We start from the raw sequence: 19,604 nt of genomic DNA on the forward strand, positions 1-19,604 counted from the left end.
GGAACAGAGGGTTTTAGTTCTTTTGCCAGACATATGCTGGCAACAGAACCCATTGCCGTGGTTTTCCATAGAATCTGATGCGAGATTCCAATGCACAAAAAATTCATTTTTCTTCTTGGTCGTATTGGACCGAGAGAAACGAGGAATTCCCTCATAAAATTTCTGAAAGAAGTTTTATGAGGAGCAGTTCCATCTTGTCAGAACATGGAATCTGAGGCCTCCAAACAAAAAGAATCCCATACTAAGTGCATGATATCCTACTCTTATCGTATAAAGGTATCGTATAAGATTCCGAAGATCTTAATTCTCTGCTATATCTGTTTCTCCTTGCAGAGACAGAATATAACCTTATACTGCGTTGTTGATAGAAGATATATACAAAGGTGATTCTTCCCTCTGAAAGGGAAGAAAAAAAACCCTGTATGTGGTTCACAGAGGTATAGGAAGACGACAGCTTCCCTATTCCAACCAGCAAGATCTGCAGCAAGTCTATGTCTTTACCATGACTCTTGCCTTTTACCTTGAAAAAAAAATCCTCTTATTATGTCCACTTCTGGTCAGTCTGCATGCAGACGACTCAGAGTGGATAGGTTTTACAGGTCTATATAAAGGATTCTAATAAAAACTCCAGACTCTCTGGGAAATTTCTTACGACACATGCTGTGAGAAGAACGTTATAACCTCTGTGAATCCAATATATCTAAGGCAAAAATGAAACAAAGTATCATCCTTTCTTCCTTTGACGCCATTTATCTTAACATCTGTTAAGAATTTATATTTAGGGGAAAAAGACTAAAGTTTATTCCCCTTTCTTTAAACTAAAGATGGCGTAAAAATTTGCTACATCTTCTTGGGTCAGAATAATGAAGTAATCTATAGGAAGCCTGGTCGTCTTCCACCTTGCGAAGTGATTATGAAGAAGACTTCTCTCAGGTTTTTTACAACTCTCTCCAATAGATGCTAGACGTAAGTTAACAATTATTATCGTCTATCGAGAAGTTTCTCACGGACGTGCAACATATTGCAGCGAATCTCTTAAGAATCGTTACGTTCCGTGTCTGATTTCCAAATAGGTTCTCTTTGGTCAACGCAAACCTGTGCACAAAAAAAAAAAAAAAACACACACACACTTTGGTCAATGCGAACCTGTGCAAAAAAAAAAAAAAAAAAAAAAAAAAAAAAAAAAATTCCTGATCCTCTTTGTGATATGAGAGCGCTGTGTAATTGGCCTAAATGATTAAAATAAATAATTTCATAGTTCCTTGGGATCGAACCCATTTTTGATTAGACGGGGAACGAAATCATGAATGAAACTTGCTGTTACCACGCCTGCTGTCGAAGAGGCTAGTGAACTCTAAGGTTAATAACTCGCTAAAACGAGAAATTATCCTGGATGGAGCTTCTAGCGCAAATTGCGCCAGGGTGGCGCTTCTGGCGCATTGCACCAGGCTGGCTCTTCTGGCGCACTGAGCCTTTCTATGTTTATTCCGATCTCAGTAGGAAAAACTTTTATGGACAATATATAGTCCATTCAGGGAAACAATTTCTGTCACGAAGAGAATGAATCCCAACAGACTTATCGAACTTATCCTGAGCAATCTTCGTTCTTTAATACGATTATGCTTTCTACATATGCTTCCAGAAAGCCCGAGATCAGGGAAACAACTTCTGCCATAAAGAATCCTCTATAATTCTGTTACATTGCGGTAAACAGAATTAAACTAGGAAAACTTTTGTAAGGATACTAGGAATTCAGTTGTCAACCATAGAGTTAACTTCGGTATGTGTATATGACTTGATCATACCGTAGTCTTAAGGTGAATTCTCTACTACATTCTTCCCTCGCTGAGGCCGAGAGAGAATGTAAAATCTTCTAACTTCGTTCTTTTCGTCAATAAAACGAATTAGTACTAGATGAAGGAGATCCTAATGAGAAATAAGGATCGAAGAGAATCATTCAAGCTTCCTATCCATGGACATAATGCTGTAATCTATGCTTCTATTACTTGAAAAAGCCTCTAATCAAATAATGCGAGTTCATACAAGTCTTGTCCAATTCCAAACAATTGCAAAGTTCTCATTCTGAAAACCGGTTTGCTGCATATATACAGAAGAGGATGACTTATAATCCTCTTAAAAGTAACGAACTAGGAGAAGGAGGGGTGGCAGAACTCAAGAGAGACTCCGAATTCTTGCAATAAAAGGGTTGCTAAGGTCTTGCAAGCTGAAAGACCTGCACCCTCATTGACTTCCTAGTCTGATATCTTCTAAATCTTGTCCCATAATGTTGGGAGAACCAGCTCCATCCTGACAAGGGTTACGTTCGTCTGTGCGACATCTTGAGGACCTGGCAGGCGAAGGCTGATCCTACAAAAAACTTCTCTCCAAATCAAACCATTGTGATAGAAACGAAGTCACTTATGCGACCACTAGAGTCCCTGTCACGAGAAGTATGTTCTTGGGTTCTCTTCCCGAGAAACTTCCCACAGATTCAGACACATCCTGACACGGGCGACAGCCGCCTGTGTGACATTTCGCGCCCCCGTCAGGAAAAACTGATTCCGTGACAAATCTCAAGAGGATACCCTGTTTAATTTCCATCTTCCAACACAAAGAAGCTGGAAATCCTGGAGCCTAGAGCCTGGTTCCTTTAGTAGAAGTGCTTTAAGAATTTTATAATTCGAAAGTATTTCCTCATTGGAGCCTCGTCTTCTAAAACTTCTTCCAATTCGAGAAGATCAGAAGGAGATTAATCCCTTTCATAGGTTATTCTTCCTTTGACCTCACTTTCTGTAAAGGCGAAGGACTTCTATCATTTAGAGACTGTGACGTCACCGCTCTATCCTGTGGCACCTATCCACGTACTGACCAGACCCCACGTTACTGAACTTCGTTGATCGGAAGAGAAGCAGTATTCAACGTGGTTGGCCTTTGGCTATGTGCCTTCCCCATGGCATTACTTCATGCGCTTTTGGGAGGATCTTTCATCATGGTAGACTTCTACGCAGGCACCTGGCACTTGATTTGCACCTGGTGCCTAGATGAAGCTATGCTTTTGTAATGATACTATATCCATCCAATTTTCATCTTTCTTTATTCATAGCATAAACAAGATTATCTTGTATATTCATAAGAATCTTCGATGAATCTTCCTTCTCCTCATCCGCCGAGGGTAAGGAGGTTTAAACATAAGGGGGAAACACTGTTTAGGATGCCTTTCCAATGGCTATCCCTGGCAGTCTGGGACGTTCTACAGAACCTGCCGAGGGGACGCCTGATCGGTGGGGATTCTCCATAACCTCCGTAAGGCTTTCGACATTCCTTCTCCTCTGGGCCTGTGAGCTTGGAAGAGGTCTAGGCCTGGGAGCGAGATGAAGCCGATCAGACGCACCCTCCATTTCAATGGGGAACACTAATTCACTGCTTACCTTCTAATAGCTCGCATTTGGAGCTATATTCCTTTATCTTCAAATTGCAATATGAATTTGTAGTTCTGTAAAGTAAGAAGTGAAGAGGATACAACACTACTAGTACTGTTAATGCTCTAACTGCTCGTTAGTACGAGAGCTATAAAACTTCTAAAGGAAGCGTAACTAGTTCTATGTTTTTCTGACTTCCTCGATAAGGAAGTTAGCCTCAATCAATTTTAACTTTTATTACACATTATTAATGAATAAATATTAATATTTCCCTTCTTGCAAACTATGAGTGTCTACCGAAAACTTCGGTAGTTACACATAATGTATTCTTCGAAATTTTCGAAGCCAAATTCGTTAAAACAGTTAATAAACATATGCCAAACCAAAGACCCAGTACTTCCCTGCAAAAGATAGCCCAGAAGATCGATGGCGATGAAACACGAAAATCCAAATCAGGAGGAACTGCAAACGTATGTTTACATTCCGGCCGATAGAGAAAATCTGACTTAGAAAACGGGAATGGTTCCTATTCCCGCCACCCAGCAGCGGGGCGGTAGATCACCTGACCTACCTGTAGCGTGTGCTGCGAAATTCGAATTTCTATCGGGGACGACGGAGTCTATAGCTAAGTATATATCCGACAGGTAAGTTGAATGCATAAAAATAATTTATTCGCCTGACTTTCATAGCTTTTGGGTTACAAACGAAAATAAAAATAAGAAAGATTTTTTTGTTTTTTTGTTAAATAACTCACATTTTTTCGTATTTAGAGGGCTGGGACTCTTATTCTGACTATTCCACCATAAAATACAAACATTTAGAAAAAAAAGGACAGAAAATGAACGTTGTTGGCATAAAATTTATATCTTTGCTGAATAATCAAAATAATTATTTTTTCACTGTTGAGCGCTCCCAGATACCTCGGATATCTGGGAACACAAGTGCTCAAAACTAAGCGTATATGAAAGAGTTAAGATCAGATTTTGCTCTGGGTGCCTATTCCGCTGGTGAGAACTTTTTGCAAAAACCAGAACATGAGGAGGAACCTGTTCCTGAAATTCCTCCGATTATCCCAAGTACTCATTATGATTAACTACCATGTATTCTTCTTATAATTACGAGAATATTTGTTCACATTCTTAAAATATTCTTACTTATTTCGAGAATATTTGTTCATATTCTTAAGATATTCTTACTTAATTCTATCTTCCTGATTTAACTCAGTCTATGATAAATACCAATTTTCTATTCCCATTTTCTACATGTATTTTTTTTTAAATCATGTAATATAAGGAATTGCTTTCGATACTTGAATAGTAAAAAGAAAAAATTTAGATTTAAGCAACATTTAAAATTTGGAATTCTTTTTACCTTTCTAACATCCAAAGTAATTCCTTATATGGGTATTTATCACAGACCGAGTTGAATTGTGAAGACAGAAATAAGTAGGAATATTGTAAAGTATTTGAACAAATATTCTCAAGATTTTACGAAGAATACATGGTAGTTAATCATGAGAATACATTCTCAGCATACTCAGGGAAGGGGATAAAGGAACATAATCTTCATGTTCTTCCATTCTTTGCAAAATTCTACTAGCAAAATAGGCACCCAAAATGTACACGTACACAACAATTATGCACTAGTTTAAGAATTACTAATTTTTAATTAATTATTCTAGTGCCAGCTGGAAACCAGTTAACACACAAAATTGTAGTACAAGGTATTGGTAGCAAAAGCTGACCTCCCTTCACCCAAGAATGATGTGACACTACTTGGATGAGAGGAGGCAACAGCGGACCTACCTTCAACCAAGAAAGCTGTGACGCATCAGTTTCTTTCAGCCCAGGGAATCCATTAAGGGGTGGCAAGAGGTTGGCAATATATGTTAAGGCTCAAGGTTTGTTAACTTGAAAGGGCAAATTATAATTAAAAATAGTTCATTTATTCACATGCGGAAAAACCTCGGTCTTAACGTATGGATGGACTCACTTTTGGTGGGAGGAAAGGTAGTCTTCCAAAATAAATCAAAATGAGAACAGCTGTTTGGAACAACTCATTCATAAATAGTGTAAAGTCTGAACTTTTCAAAGAAGCTACGAGAGAGAGAGAGAGAAGAGAGAGAGAGAGAGAGAGAGAGAGAGCTTACTTTATGCTGCCACCTCCAGAAAGCCCTGGAAACTGCACCAGGGATGCCTCCAATGCTACGTCTGGTGAGCCATCCAGGAAGTTCACCAAGTTTCACTTCTCCAAAAGGAATATCAGCTGAAAGAATGAATTCAAATTAGTTATAGCGGTGGTGCTTATATGTCAAACAATAGGTTGATTTTTTTTTTAAAAACATTCAAATCCAAATCAAGGTGTACACATACATACATACATATAGTATAGTATATACATATAATTTTAGATAGAGTTTTTAGCAATTATGAATTTTATTTTAATTTTGAAAGACAATTTTCAAAAACTTTTTTGGAACTTGCAGTTTGCCAACTTTATGGGACATTTGGAGGAGTTTTCTTAATGATTGTCCTAATAGTTTTAAGTCAGCCTTTTATAAAAGGTATGCTGACGATACTTTTGCTTTATTCAAATTTCCATGGCAATGCCACCTGTTTGAAGATTACGTGAATGAGGCCTACCTTAACATTAAATTTACGGTGGAGCGTGAGAAGGACGACACCCTTGCCTTTTTGGATATAAAAGTAACTAGGCTTGACCATGAATTTAACACAAGTGTCTTTAGTGAGAGTGCTTTCAGTGGACTTGGTAATAACTGTTTTAGCTCGTGTTTTCGTATATTTAAAATTAATGCTACCCTTAAGTCGTTGTTTATCAAGCACCTATTCCCCAGTTTCAACTCCAACACCTCACCATCGCTTCTCTCTGGAGTGAGGTTCATGCTTTGGGCAGACCTTACCATTTTTAGTCATTCCGCGCTTTCCTCCTCCTTGAATAGGTAGCTCTCTTCCCATTCCTTGTTTTTAAACGCTCTGATTTTATTGTAATTATTATCAAATTATATTTCATGTTTATTTTAATTGTAGAATGATGATGTGTTGATGACATGAAACTTTTCGTATTATATTAATAAAATGTGTAACTGTATATATATTATAGGTAGCTTTCTTCCCATTCCTGGTTTTTAAATGCTCTGATTTTATTGTAATTATTAAATTATATTTTATAATTTATTTTAATTGGGGGGAGAGGGTAGGTGGAGCTTTTTACTGCTGTGTTCGTATCCATTTCTCGATAACGGAGTTTTTGTCTCTTGATACAAGGACAAGTGTCGTTATTCTTCACGAATAGTGATTCACGATACCCTTATAAATTACGGCACTAGGTGTAATACACTATAGCAAAATCTCGTTCTGATACGAGTGTACGTTACAGAAATATTGCCAAAAAACGTGCTTGCACTGTCTCTAAAACCCATAGTAGGTATGTTGCTTAGTTGTCAATCAAGTTTTTTGTAATCAAGTATTTTTTACAAGCTAGCTATTGTATAAATTTGTATTTTTCTCAATCAAAACATATGCTCTTCAATGCTAACTTTCCTCTTTCAAGGACTTTCTGGTCATTGCAAATTCGACCCCATTAATTTCTTATGGTGTGAAAACAGACAAGAGGCCCAGGGAGCAAAAGCGAATGCGTCACACTACGGCAGTAAAAACATCTTCATGTATCCAAAAAGTAAATAATAAAGATATATATGCGCATTACGATTATAACAATTACATGAATAACTGATAACAATCTGCATGAATAACTGGTGAACTGTTCTGCAAGAAAGTAGAGTATAGCAATTCATTTACAATAGGTAATAGGTACGAAGTCAAGATGTCGTGAAGTCATAATACAGGACTTAAAAAACTTTTTAATTCTGAAAATAATTATTATACTTAAATTTGAGTCAGGAATACAGTTACTTTTTCAATAACAAATATTTTCAAACTAATCATTATAAACATGTAAATAGTGATGTTTTCTTTACTAGGGTAAACAATCATAGATGATCCACCATCATCACGCTGGCCGGGTCTTATTCACTCGATATTTAATTGGTGAAACAAGAATACAAATACAACTCTAAGCATACCATTCAAATGATTGAAGGTTCATCAACATAATTTGATATATGAAAGCCCCATATGAACTAAAATAAGCATGAGATGCAGTTTTGAAATCCAATATGGCGGCTATCGTCAGGCTGGCCGGTCTAATCACGGACAATCAACCATCTTTCCCAGCACTCATTTGAACAATACTAGCGTATATATGTAACGTTTATTGATCTTACTCAAGATTGCAGCTGTAATCAGCACAATAAAACATTTTGTTGCCTATATTAGTGAAGGTATGAAACTTGTTATTCCCAGGGTCATGGTTTGAACCGAATTCATTTTTACCTTGTAATCGGTAGTTTTATCCCTACTGCCATCACAACTGAAACTCCACAGTGCTTATTTGATTGTAATTATACACATTATTGGTCTTAATCCACTCCACATTGCACTTGAACCTCGTTGCTGTTCCTGGTTCCTAAGCGCTCACTCCACAAACACAGTTACGAGCAGCAGACGACGAAACTGTTTATGAGGTGCAAAGCTTTATTCCCTTAATTGTTTAATTTACTCATTATTTAGTTTAACTTTATTTTGTTACTTTAAATTGTTTATTTAATTCATGTCTATTATCCCTTTTTTGCAACCATATTACCCCCAAAAATTACAGATACTTCTAAAGTAGATATATATAATCCAATGTTTCTAACCTTGTCGTACATCTGGCTGCCGAAAACCATCGCGGAGCAGTCAATGATTAGTGGTATATATACCTATATATATATATATTTTTGCTAGCACTTTTAATTGATTTAAGTCTATATTAGTATTTTGATTTTTTTTAACTGTATGCCAGAAATAAATGTAACCTTTTAATGTTTGCATGCTAAGAATGGCAAAATCATCGTTGCCACATTAAAGGAGCTTCACACATACGCCGATGCATTGTCATAAACTGTTTCCATTAATTCTAGTTGTCATAGTAATGCAATAATGATAAAATTGCTTTAATATTTATGTACATATACTTCGGTAGATCAAAGCCATTGTACCGCAGCGACGAGACACTGCCAGGTGACGTTTTTCCTATACAGTTTTACCTCCTGAACAAGAATTTAAAGTAACATTTTATTGGCTGGCTGTAATTAAGCTGTAATTTACCTTTGAACTCTATCCTACGGTAAGGGGGACAATGACGTGAAAATTGATGGTATTACATTTTAGATTTTAGACATTCCAAATTACGCATGCATTTTTCCTCCCTTCTTTTTTCAATATTCTCCTTTACTTACCTTTCTGATCCATAAAAATTTCTTGGACATTTTACTTATTATATTTGCCTTCATAATATATATCTTTCTCAAGTGGGGGCGTCCCCCCCGATCTTGGTCATACAATTTACTAGGTTAGGTAAGAATCCTAACCTATCTGTTACACTTCTAAGACTGTTTTTATATAAGAGGGGAGGGGTAGGGGGCATAGGTCCCCTGGTCAGGTAACATGTTCTATCCGCCCCCTGTAAAGTAACATGATCTACTATGTTAGGTTGGTTAGGTTAGTACCCTAACTTATATGTAACACTTCTTGGATTGTTTTATATACGAACTGGATATTGGTACGGCAGCCGTATCCCTGATTACGATGGATATTGGTACGGCAGTGATTTGCGCATGCGCGAACCCTTGTTTACCGCCTGAGGTATATCAGTGACAGCAAGAAAATGACGACAAAACATGTTTTCAGGTTTCAACAAGCTGAAAAAAGGCAATAGACGTCTATGAAGAGGCAAAGTTCCAGAAATGGTATATCCGTAGGTTACGAACGATCGAATCGGCCGTGAAAAGAGCTCCGAAGAGAAGATTAAAAAATTTGAAGCTTGGCTAATAAGGCAGTGTAGCAGTCAGTAGTGCGTCTAATATGGGAAACATGCTGTTAATATGGACCTGATTTAGATGATTACTTAGGATTGATTAGGCCGTTTACCAGAGGATTGACTTAGGTAGTTTTCCCTACTACCATGAATACAGCAGAGCACGGTTTCTGTGTACTTCAAGTTCTCTTTGAATCTCCTCTTCGGAGCTCTTTTCGGGGCCGATTCGATCGTTCATGACCTACGTATATACAATTTCTGGAAGTTTGACTCTTCGTAGACATCTATTGCTTTTTCAGCTTTTTGAAACCTGAAAATATCTGTTTTTCGGCGAAAACCGATGTATTATTACACGGTACAGAGAGATTAGTTTTATTTTTTCATGTAGTATATAGTCAAAATCTAAGTATGTTTAAGTATTATTGGGATTTTTCATATTTTCCTTTACTGTCAAAATGTTTTTAGTGCTTTGGTGATGACAGTATGGTGCTTCACTTTGACATTTCGAATTGAACATGTTCAGCGGAACAATTCAGTTCGACTATTATTACTACTGTCGCTGATCCTCTAGTGCCATACCTATATCTCTTAGCAACAGTGCACGTAAACTGTTGCATGATTAGCAAACTACCATATCTGCAGAAAGTCAATAACACAATACGGCACCACTGACAGAATCTGACGTACCCTTCTATACACGATGTTATTTGTACGGCAGGAAGTCTGAAATTGACGCATGCGCAATTCACTGCCGTACCAATATCTATCGCTATCAGGGATAACGGCTGCCGTACCTATATCCTGTGCCTTTTATATAAGGGGGAGGGGGTTAGGGGGGGGAACCCCCCAGGTCAGGTAACATGTTCCTCTAGGTTAGGTTAGGTTAGTATCCTAACCTATACGTTCCACTTCTAAGACTGTCTTTATGTAAGGGGGGATACGGGGAGGGAGCCCCCAGTCAGGTAATATGTTCCACTAAGTTAGGTTAGGTTACTATCCTAACCTATATGTTACACTTCTAAGACTGCCTTTATGTAAGGGGAGGTAAGGGGAGGAGAGCCCCCTGGTAAGGTAACATGTTCTACAAGGTTAGGTTAGAATCCTAACCTAGGCTACCTAGGTATATAGTATGTTACACTTCTAAGATTGCTTTCCCTAAGGGGAGTTACGGTAACACGTTCTACTAGGAAGGTTAGATTAGTATCCTAACTAGGTATAATAGCCTTAAGTTAGACTCTTGCTTTAACTTTCTTTAAGGGAGGGTATGGGGGGCAGAGCACCACCAGTCAGGTTACACAATTTTTACAATTGTTCTCAGCATTTCTTGTTAAGTTCAATTACCCCCTTAACTGGCCAATCTAATCCTTGAAAATTGATATTTCATTCATTACTCACTAAAATGGATAGGTAGTAGGTAGGTAGGTGGTTCGAAGCGAAAATATTAAAATACAGCCAATTATCAAACCTTTCAAGTGTTTATGTAATAGTAGGTAATAGGGAAGGCCTAGCATAGAAATGGTAAAATTAAACTAATTGGACTACGATTACTTTACAAAAATAAAACATTAATAAAAACTACCGTAATCTGGCAATTAAGAAGCGGCCAGCCGGGGTAGGCCTAGAGATGGATAGGTAGTAGGAATAGGTATCTAGTGTTTGTTACTTCATCAGCTGATTCTAGACGGCAGACGACGTAGGTAAAATCACTAATATTTTATTTTAGGAGCTTCCTAAGTTGCAAATCAAAAGACTAAGTTAAGCTTTACATAGCAACGAATCTTACCTTTGCCATAATATCTGGCTGGATCATATGGGCCATGAATTTTGGGATTATACTCTGCTGGATATTCGCCGAACCCCATGTTGATAACCGGCCTGATACGTGAACGCAGAAACAATTGGAATGAAACAGACGATGGCTCAAGTAGTATTCTTCCGCCACTCTGTCGTGATTTCATTAGTTAAGTTTGTATAATGAAAACTTTTATGGTATAAATTTTCTAAATGATTTTATCTGTTCACAGTTAAAAACCACTAATTCAATTCTAAAAGAAGAGGAGCATGCATAGAATCACATAGGAACTAGTTTGTTTGCCATTTTTTTATATGAAAAGAAGAAAGGACAAAAGACTGGCCTCTTTGATAAACTTTGAAAAACTAGATTTTGTTACAACACCCACATGAACGGATGGGCATAACATATGAAAAAATTTATTTAATCAACCAAATTATTTTCAATACCACTAATAGCGAAGTTACAATTTATGCTAGTTTTTGTTCTAATTGTAATTCGCAAAAGCTAGCGGTTTATATATATTTTCCTTATCGTAAAAAATTATTTAGCTCTATGGTCATCGTAAAAACAAGAGAAATCATAATATGTTCGTCACAGAAGTGACGAGTGGTGATAATAAAAAAAAAAGAGCTTTAAAGAGAGCGCGCGCGTTCCGTTCCACCATCCCGCGATCAACAAAATCGCATCGAACGCGCATAGGGGGAGTAGAGGTTGCTGCTTTGTTTTCAGACGAGTAAAAGTTACTTTTTGGACGATTTCGAGTGATATCGAATATCTTCCTTGTTGGAATGACGACAGTTTACAAGGTTAGTGATGGGCCGAGAGGCTTTTGACTTACTGAATACCCTAATGAAAGTAAATGGAAGGAATTGGGTGTTAAGAGGGGTCTGGCTGGGGGATATTGTGGCGGGGTATGGGCGCCCATTTTGGAGGGTTTGAGAATGGGGGGGTTTTGTTTTGTCGCGGGAGAACAGGTAACCCTAGATCCCACCTCCCTACTGTCCATACCATGGCGCTCCCCATTAACTCTCTCCAAGGTGGAAAGCAAACTAAAGTTGGTCAAAGTGGTTAAAAGTAAAGCAAATTGTAGCGAAAGTCTTGGGGCTGCGAGAGAGAGAGAAAGCGAGACATGGCGAACCACATTCATCCGTCGTTGCTTCCTCTAAACCTTAGGGAGAACTCTCTTAAAATAATGACCCCGTTCATTTCCGCGTCATGTTTCTTACCTTCTTGAACTAACTTCTTGCCTTTATCTTTGGTGTATTAAACGGTATTAGCTCCTGAAGATATGGCAAATTAATTTTTAGTACTATCAAATAGCTATAGTAGGTAGTAGTTAAGAAACAATAAAAATTAGGCTAGGGACCTGATAAGCCAAGTTCATTAAGACTATTCAGATGGACACCTGGCGGGATGAAGGTGTGATAATGTATCAAGATGTATCAGGCTAGGACAGTCTCTTCCATGTAAAGGTAGCCTAATCATGGACCCAGTTAGGTGTGACTGGAGAACATGACGAAGAACTTGTAGTGTGGTCCTATCTTGATACCTACCTAGTATCAGACACATCCAGCTAGAAACTTTTATTTTCCTTCTTTTTCTTTGGGCCGAGGCCATTTGCTTCTCATGGTGCTGCAGTTAGAGACATCGCTATATGCACTGGCCGCCTGGCGCTCTTAATAGTGGGAGGTACGTAAAGAATGCCTCTGTCTATAGGGTAAACAGCCGAGTTGACGACCTGGGCCAATCTTGCCCGCTCGTCGACCCACCTTCCAGAAAAAGTACTTTCAACACATCCTTATACCGGAGAAGGACACCAGTCACGAGTCATGGGTTGTGGAAGCAACACCTTGAGACCTCTACTTTCCTCTCGAAATAAGTGTTTTCTCCCAAAGTACAAAATAGCGTCATAATTTAAGATTAAACTGGTTTATGAAGTCTTAACATGCTCAGTGCAAGCTTACCTCCATGACGCTTTTGAAATTTTTACTTAAAACATCTCTATGTTTGCAGTCACTTGTGTCAACAAACTTCCCAATTCTTGTGCTAAATCCTCACACCACTTGTACCCATAGATGCTTAAATGATGACATTTGCACAAGAGTCCAAGGAAACTCACGATTTTTCCGGAGGAGGAAGGTAATTTTGAAATAAATAGTTGAATTTCAGTGTAAGGTAATGAATGACATAACTTTATTACGTATTTACGATAATTAATTAGAAAATATATATTCGTTGTTCTCCTTTCGTGTAAGTCATGTATATACCCTCCAAACTGGGTATAGAGCCTATAAGACATACACAAAACCATGGAAATAAGTGAAATTGGCATAACTATTTGTAGTATATATAGATAAATTATAAAGCAATTTTATCATTATTGCATTATTATGACAACTAAAATTCTTGGAAACAGTTTGTAAATGCATCGGTGTATGTTTGAAGCTCCACTGAATTGGCAACGATGAAATTTTGCCATTCCTAGCATGCTAACATTAAAGGTTACATGTATTTCAGGCATAGGTAAAATTATTATAAATTAAAATAGTTATATGGACTTAAATCAATGAAAAGTGCTAGCAAAATAATAAAAAAATTTTGTCATAAACAATTCGCTAATCCGTCGTCTGCTTGGCAATGGTTTTCGTCAGCCAGATGTACAACAAGGCCGGAAATTTATTCCCGCCACGACTTTGCTGTCAACAAACTCTCAACGTATTTCAAGTGTTATTTTGAGTGAATTTGGAACAAAATGTGAACATTTGCATTCAATTAGCCACCAATTACAAGGTAAAAATGCATTTTAGTTCATAGCCACCAATTACACAAGGTAAAAAGGCATTTTAGTTCATAGCCACCAATTACAAGGTAAAAATGCATTTTAGTTCAAACCATGACCCCAGGAATAAGACGTTTCATACTTCACTAATATCAGCAATAAAATGGTGTTTTATTGTGCTGATTATAATTGCAATCTTGAGTAATATCAATAAACGTTATATATCTACATTAATATTGTTCAAATGAGCTCTGGGAAAGCTGGTAAGAACGTGGTCTCAATGCCGAGATGAAAGGGACCTGATGCTAAGAGATGCCATATTGGATTTTAAAACTGCCTTGAAAACATATTTTACATAGACCTCATATGCTTATTTTAGTTTGTATGGGGCTTTCATATACTATCCCATTATGTTGATGAAACTTCAATCTTTTGAATTTATACTTAAAGAGGTAATTGTATTCTCTTGACGACTGGCCTATATCCAGCAGACAGCACAGTGTCTAGCCCTGAGTATCTTGTCAGAGGTGAGTACATGTGTGTGTTTTGTGTGTCCTATATTTTGGTAAGCTGATTGTCCTGCGTCTATTTAGTAACTCGAAGAGGGAAAGTTTGATAGTCGGTATGACTAAAGTAACTGGAGGGGGATTTGCTTGCTTGTGATCTTGCCACAGGGGTACTTGGTACCCTGAGTAGTACCCATCAATCCTTTAGTGGTGAAATTGGTTTTTGGTTTTTAAGTGTAGGTGACAGGGAGGGTTGTTTACAGTTTTGCAGGCCAATTTCCAGGGCCTCACAACAACCAAATCCATCCTCATAGGTAAGTAGTCCTTTCGACCTGGAAGACCTACCATGACCCACAGCCATTCAAAACAGTCAACATGGCTTCGCTGTCTACTCCTCATCTGTTGCATGTTGCTTTTGCTGCTGCTAACCCAGTTATGTTTTCGGACTTGATCAAGTTCTGTGATGATGTTGATGTGTTACATTCGTTCCTTATTAAAAGTTGCCTTTTAGGCGATTCTAGTGGTCAATGTGAACACTGTGAAGAGGGAACAATGAGCCTCATGAAAGAGGAAGACAGTTTTGTGCCCTAGGTCAGGTTAGTGTGGTTTGTTTGGTTAGGTCACAACCTTTGTTACCATATGGAGGGCTTTTCCCCCGACCAGGTTAGGGTACATACCCTTAGTCGGGCTTCGGCCCCGGTCAGGTTAGGGCACACACCCTAAGTCAGGTTAGGTTGGTTCGTTTGGTTAGGTCACAACCATTGTTACCATACAGGGGAGCAAAGCCCCCAGGCCAGGTCAGGGCACAGCACCCTAAGTCAGGTTAGGTAGGTTCGTTGGGTTAGGTGACTACCAGTATCCGTTTCCCCCCACCCAAAAACCCCGGTTTCCCAACAAGCTTTCGGCGGTCGCCGCCACTCTTATCCGTTTCCCCCACCCAAAAGCCCTGGTTTCCCAAGAGGGTCCCCCTTTACCGTTTCTATTAAGCTTTTGATGCTTTTAATTTAGCTGGCATTTTGGTTGTGTGTTCCGCTGATTTTTTGGTCCATAGGGATCCTTGAATAACCTCTGGTGTTTGGTTAAGAATTCCTCCCCTCCGCTTTCCAAGAAGGGCCTCTCGTTCTTCATCAGACCTAATATCCGAAGCGCATACCTGGATACATGAGGAATTGCTTCCATTGCTTAAGGCGAGAGTTCATGAGGTCAGAGCTGTGGCCACCTCTCTCTACTTTAAGCATAACTTGTTTCTGACATCCTTCAATCAGCTTATTGGAGGTGTGTCTATATTTGTGTCACATTATTTGAAAGAAGTAGAAACAGTGTTTGTAAATTGCAGACCCTTGACCCGTTGGCAGTGGCTGGCATGATATTGGGTGAGGAAGCATAGGAGAGACATGATCTCTCTCCTATCTCTTTTCTTTGTGTCAAGGATATTGAGTTATGGGGAGACAGTGGGGTACCTAGTACCTGGAAGACCCACCAGTTAGTTGTTGATTAGTGCCTTTTTATCATGAATTTCTGTAATGGTGTAAACGTGACAGGTTTATTCTCTGGTCTTGTTATGGTACTGTGCCCAGGGTTAGGGTATGAGTATTTCATCTTGAGACTAGTCAGTGGTCAGGCAGATCCCCGTTGCAAAATTTCCACCAATGTAGAGGCAACTCCCGGTCCACTGCTGTCATGACAGGTTTAGATGAGTACTACCAGAGGCAGTATTTCCTCCTGTAGCTCTCTTACCAGGTAAGTAAGGGATGAACACTGAGCCGGTATTAGGCACTCCTCAAGTTCAATAATATTCCTTTAATGCATTGAAAATTTGAGATAGTTCACTACATTCATCCCATCCCCCCTAGCAATGTGGGATTCAGCTAAGTAATTAGTTGGTAAGTTACTTTTATAAAAATATTTTTTATAATAAAATGAAGTTTTATGAATATACTTACCGTGTAATTACTAATTTAGAACCTACCCCCCTCTGAATTTCATGGATTTAGTGGCAATAAATAAGAATGACAGTGTGGGCTTCTGTCGCTTGTGAGCTCCCGTTGCGGTGGGCAGGACCTGTCACCCCACATTGCAACAGTCTCTTGCACGCTGATTTGTTAAATTAGGTTGCCATGTGGGGTTAATTGTTAGCTAAGAAATTACTTGGTGAGTATGTTTATAAAACTTCATTTTATTATAAAAATATCACTCATTTGTAAGCGTGATGACCTTGGGGAAGTGACCACTGTTTCACTGACCCTATCTTGACAATGCGTACAACATACTGTAGGGTGTACTCTGGAGGCAAGATGGTCATTTCAACTGCTGTGGTTGTTGCTTCCTTGTGATGCCTTGGGTCAGATTATTAGATCTTAGTTTTACCAGACCACTGAGCTGATTAATAGCTCTCGTAGGGCTGGCCCAAAGGATTAGATATTTTTACATGGTTAGGAACCAGTTGGTTACCTAGCAATGAGACGTACAGTTTATTGTGGGATCCGAACCACATTATATTGAGAAATGAATTTCTATCACCAAAAATAAATTCCTCTGATTCTGTGTTGGCAGAGCTGAGAATCGAACTTCAGACCTCTAGATTGGTAGCCGAGCAGGAAAACCACTCCTCCAACGAGGAACTGTCTTGGGGCAGAATAATAGTGTGATTTGGAGATCGGAAGGTTCCCTGCAGTCCAGCTGGTTGATGAGGCTACTACCTGCTATTGAGGAACTTGAAGTTCTTCACACCAGATGACGCATAGACTTAAACTCATCAAGTTGGTTTGTCAGTCTGCGTACTGAAAGACGACTCCCTTTGGAAGAAGGAAGAATTTTCTCGATGAGAAGGTTAATTCTTTTTGGTTATACGTTACAACGGCGTCCTTCTGAGTGGCATCATGGTTTGACCTTTGGATGAACATGCTTGGTGCCTTGGATGTCACTAGACTCATCTGCAGATGAGAGGACAAAGCTATGGAGGTAGTTGGCTTTGGAAGAAAGAGTCCCAATTTCAATACTCATCTCCAGACAAATTTCAGCTAAAAGTAGTCTCAGTGGAGCAGATTGATCTTGGGTTCCCTTCTTTGCTTTCTAAAAAGTTGGGTGAGGTGGAGGAGGTTTTCTTTTGGCTAAAACACCTCGATCCTCTGTGCAGTTTGCTGCAGTCTCCTTCAAGCCTTAGATATTATAAGAGTGGAGATATCAAAGTTGGGACATGAGTCTTCATTTTCTTTTCCTTTGCCAAAGTGCCAGGAATCCTCATCCCCTCCCCCCTCCAGCTCATGCTGAAGGGAAAGGGAGGGGTGACACAAAGATAGACTGTGACCTTCCCTCTTACAGGCAGTCTTCGGCTTGCAACACTTTACAGTCATATACATCAGAAATTATTTCAAGGTTTTACGATGCATGTTCCAGGGTTACGACCCCGATCTGACAGAAGAAATATGACTCCAAAATTTCAAAATAATCAAAATTTGAAGTTTTTTATATAATGAAAAATGCAGTTTACCTACTTTTTAATACATCCAAAGCATGAAAAGTAAGGTTTTCTTAGGATTTTTTACGATTTTCGGCTTACGACACGTCACAAGAATGGAACCCCTGTTGTTAGCCGGGGACTGCTTGTATAGACTACTTTCCAAAGACCACCTACCTCCCATATTTCAGGCCCTGATGAGGGGTTATGCTGGCATACCCCTCAGAATTTCTAGAAGCTCTGGCCTTGTCAATAGAGGTAACTGAATATGGCAATCATTCCCACCATCTTGTATTTTGTGAGAAGGCAGTTTCATGGCTTCAGTGGATCTGGATGAATGATGACTACAGTATAAAGTCTGGCCTCGGCTACTGCAGAACCACAGAAATCGCCCCAAAAAGACCCCTTTGTAAACCGTTTCACAGACTACTATGTGTTATCAAAAGTAGAACAAAGCTTATGAATAATCACGGTCATTCACTAGGTTTAGTTCCTCTTGAAAATTCTGTCCTGCTCCTTAAGCATCTCCCCGGAAATGCTTACACCTTTGCCATGTTGGAGCTTAAACCACTTGATAAGTGCACTGTTGAATTTTGATCTGGCACTTTTAAGCGTTTTCCAGCACTTCAAACTTTCTGGTTTTCTTTTTCAGCAAGAACCTAAAAATCTGCTGATTTTGTTTCATTAAACCTGCACTTGAGAGAGAGACTATTGTCCCCAGTTAAGTTGTTACACCGACAGGTATCCATTTACAGAAGTCAAATAATAAGTTTGATATTTTTGATAAAACTTTTATATACTATACGTATAGTACAGTGATTCTTCATGCATTATTGTTGTAATTTATGGCCAATGATGAAGGACCATTTGCATTCTTTTAATGTTTACATTCTTAGAATCATCAGCTGATATATTTTACTGACTTCATTGCAGCTATAGTTACACTAAATGAAGTTAATTTCAATATTTATTTTTCCAAATCATCATAGCTGGGTTGAAATGCAGCATTTTATTTATTAGTAAATGAAGTAAATAAAGGAAGTAAAGGTGTGATTTTGCCAGAAATGGATGTTACATTTGCCTTCAAAAAGTTTTGTGGCCTGCACATCAGTATTTGTTTCTTCAGCTACACCTACAACCATAAATTTAGTGGCATACTTTCATAACACTTTCCTCTCCAATGCATGAAGGATGAATAAAGATTTATGTAATTATATTAATGAAAGTCACCTTTGAAAATTAGTAAATAAGTCCACAACAGTAGCAAACATCTATTATATTTACCGAAACTGATACAGGCATAGACAGCCTAGCCTAGTTTAATCTACTGGGAATGCATCTTGCACTGCTGTACACAGTGTATACTGTATGATGAAATCTTGTTTTTTTGGACATTTTTAGTGACTGGATGATAAACGAGTAATATATACGTAGGTACACGAATTACGGTTCTTTTTGTGTGCTGCATGTATTTTGGTTTCTCAGAAGGTTTAGTTTGCATATTTCCAGAGCAAGCTCCAGTTCTGAAGTCTAAAAAAAAAAATCCATGTAGAAAATCATGCCTCTCAGGCCCCTCCACTAATGTTCACTTGTGGTAACTGAATTAGCATGGGCTAGCTCCCCCCCACCTCTTGAGATGCTTTGGTTATGTAGATAGAGAATGACTTATATTTGCACATGAACATGTTGCGGGGGAGATAGTTTCAACGTT

General features: G+C 38.6%; 2 protein-coding genes across 4 annotated transcripts in view; one reads left to right on the plus strand and one right to left on the minus strand.

Annotated features, from left to right (window-relative positions):
• The window catches only part of LOC135225757 (putative ATP synthase subunit f, mitochondrial), a 29,342-nt gene extending 18,045 nt beyond the window's left edge, over positions 1-11,297 (minus strand). For both annotated transcript variants that reach the window (XM_064265205.1, XM_064265204.1), the window contains exons 1-2: positions 11,140-11,297; positions 5,569-5,684 (exon numbers count right to left, since the gene is read on the minus strand). In XM_064265205.1, the coding sequence (XP_064121275.1) occupies positions 5,569-5,684; positions 11,140-11,218 (195 nt within the window). In that variant the 5' untranslated portion in view covers positions 11,219-11,297. The remainder of the gene's footprint in view (positions 1-5,568; positions 5,685-11,139) is intronic.
• A 525-nt stretch (positions 11,298-11,822) lies between these two features.
• LOC135225761 (zinc finger and SCAN domain-containing protein 2-like) overlaps positions 11,823-19,604 on the plus strand; it is a 139,112-nt gene continuing 131,330 nt past the window's right edge. For both annotated transcript variants that reach the window (XM_064265209.1, XM_064265210.1), the window contains exon 1: positions 11,823-11,957. The gene's annotated coding sequence lies outside the window, so the exon portion shown is untranslated. The remainder of the gene's footprint in view (positions 11,958-19,604) is intronic.

This window comes from Macrobrachium nipponense, chromosome 13, assembly GCF_015104395.2.
Source record: "Macrobrachium nipponense isolate FS-2020 chromosome 13, ASM1510439v2, whole genome shotgun sequence".
NCBI lineage: Eukaryota > Metazoa > Arthropoda > Malacostraca > Decapoda > Palaemonidae > Macrobrachium > Macrobrachium nipponense.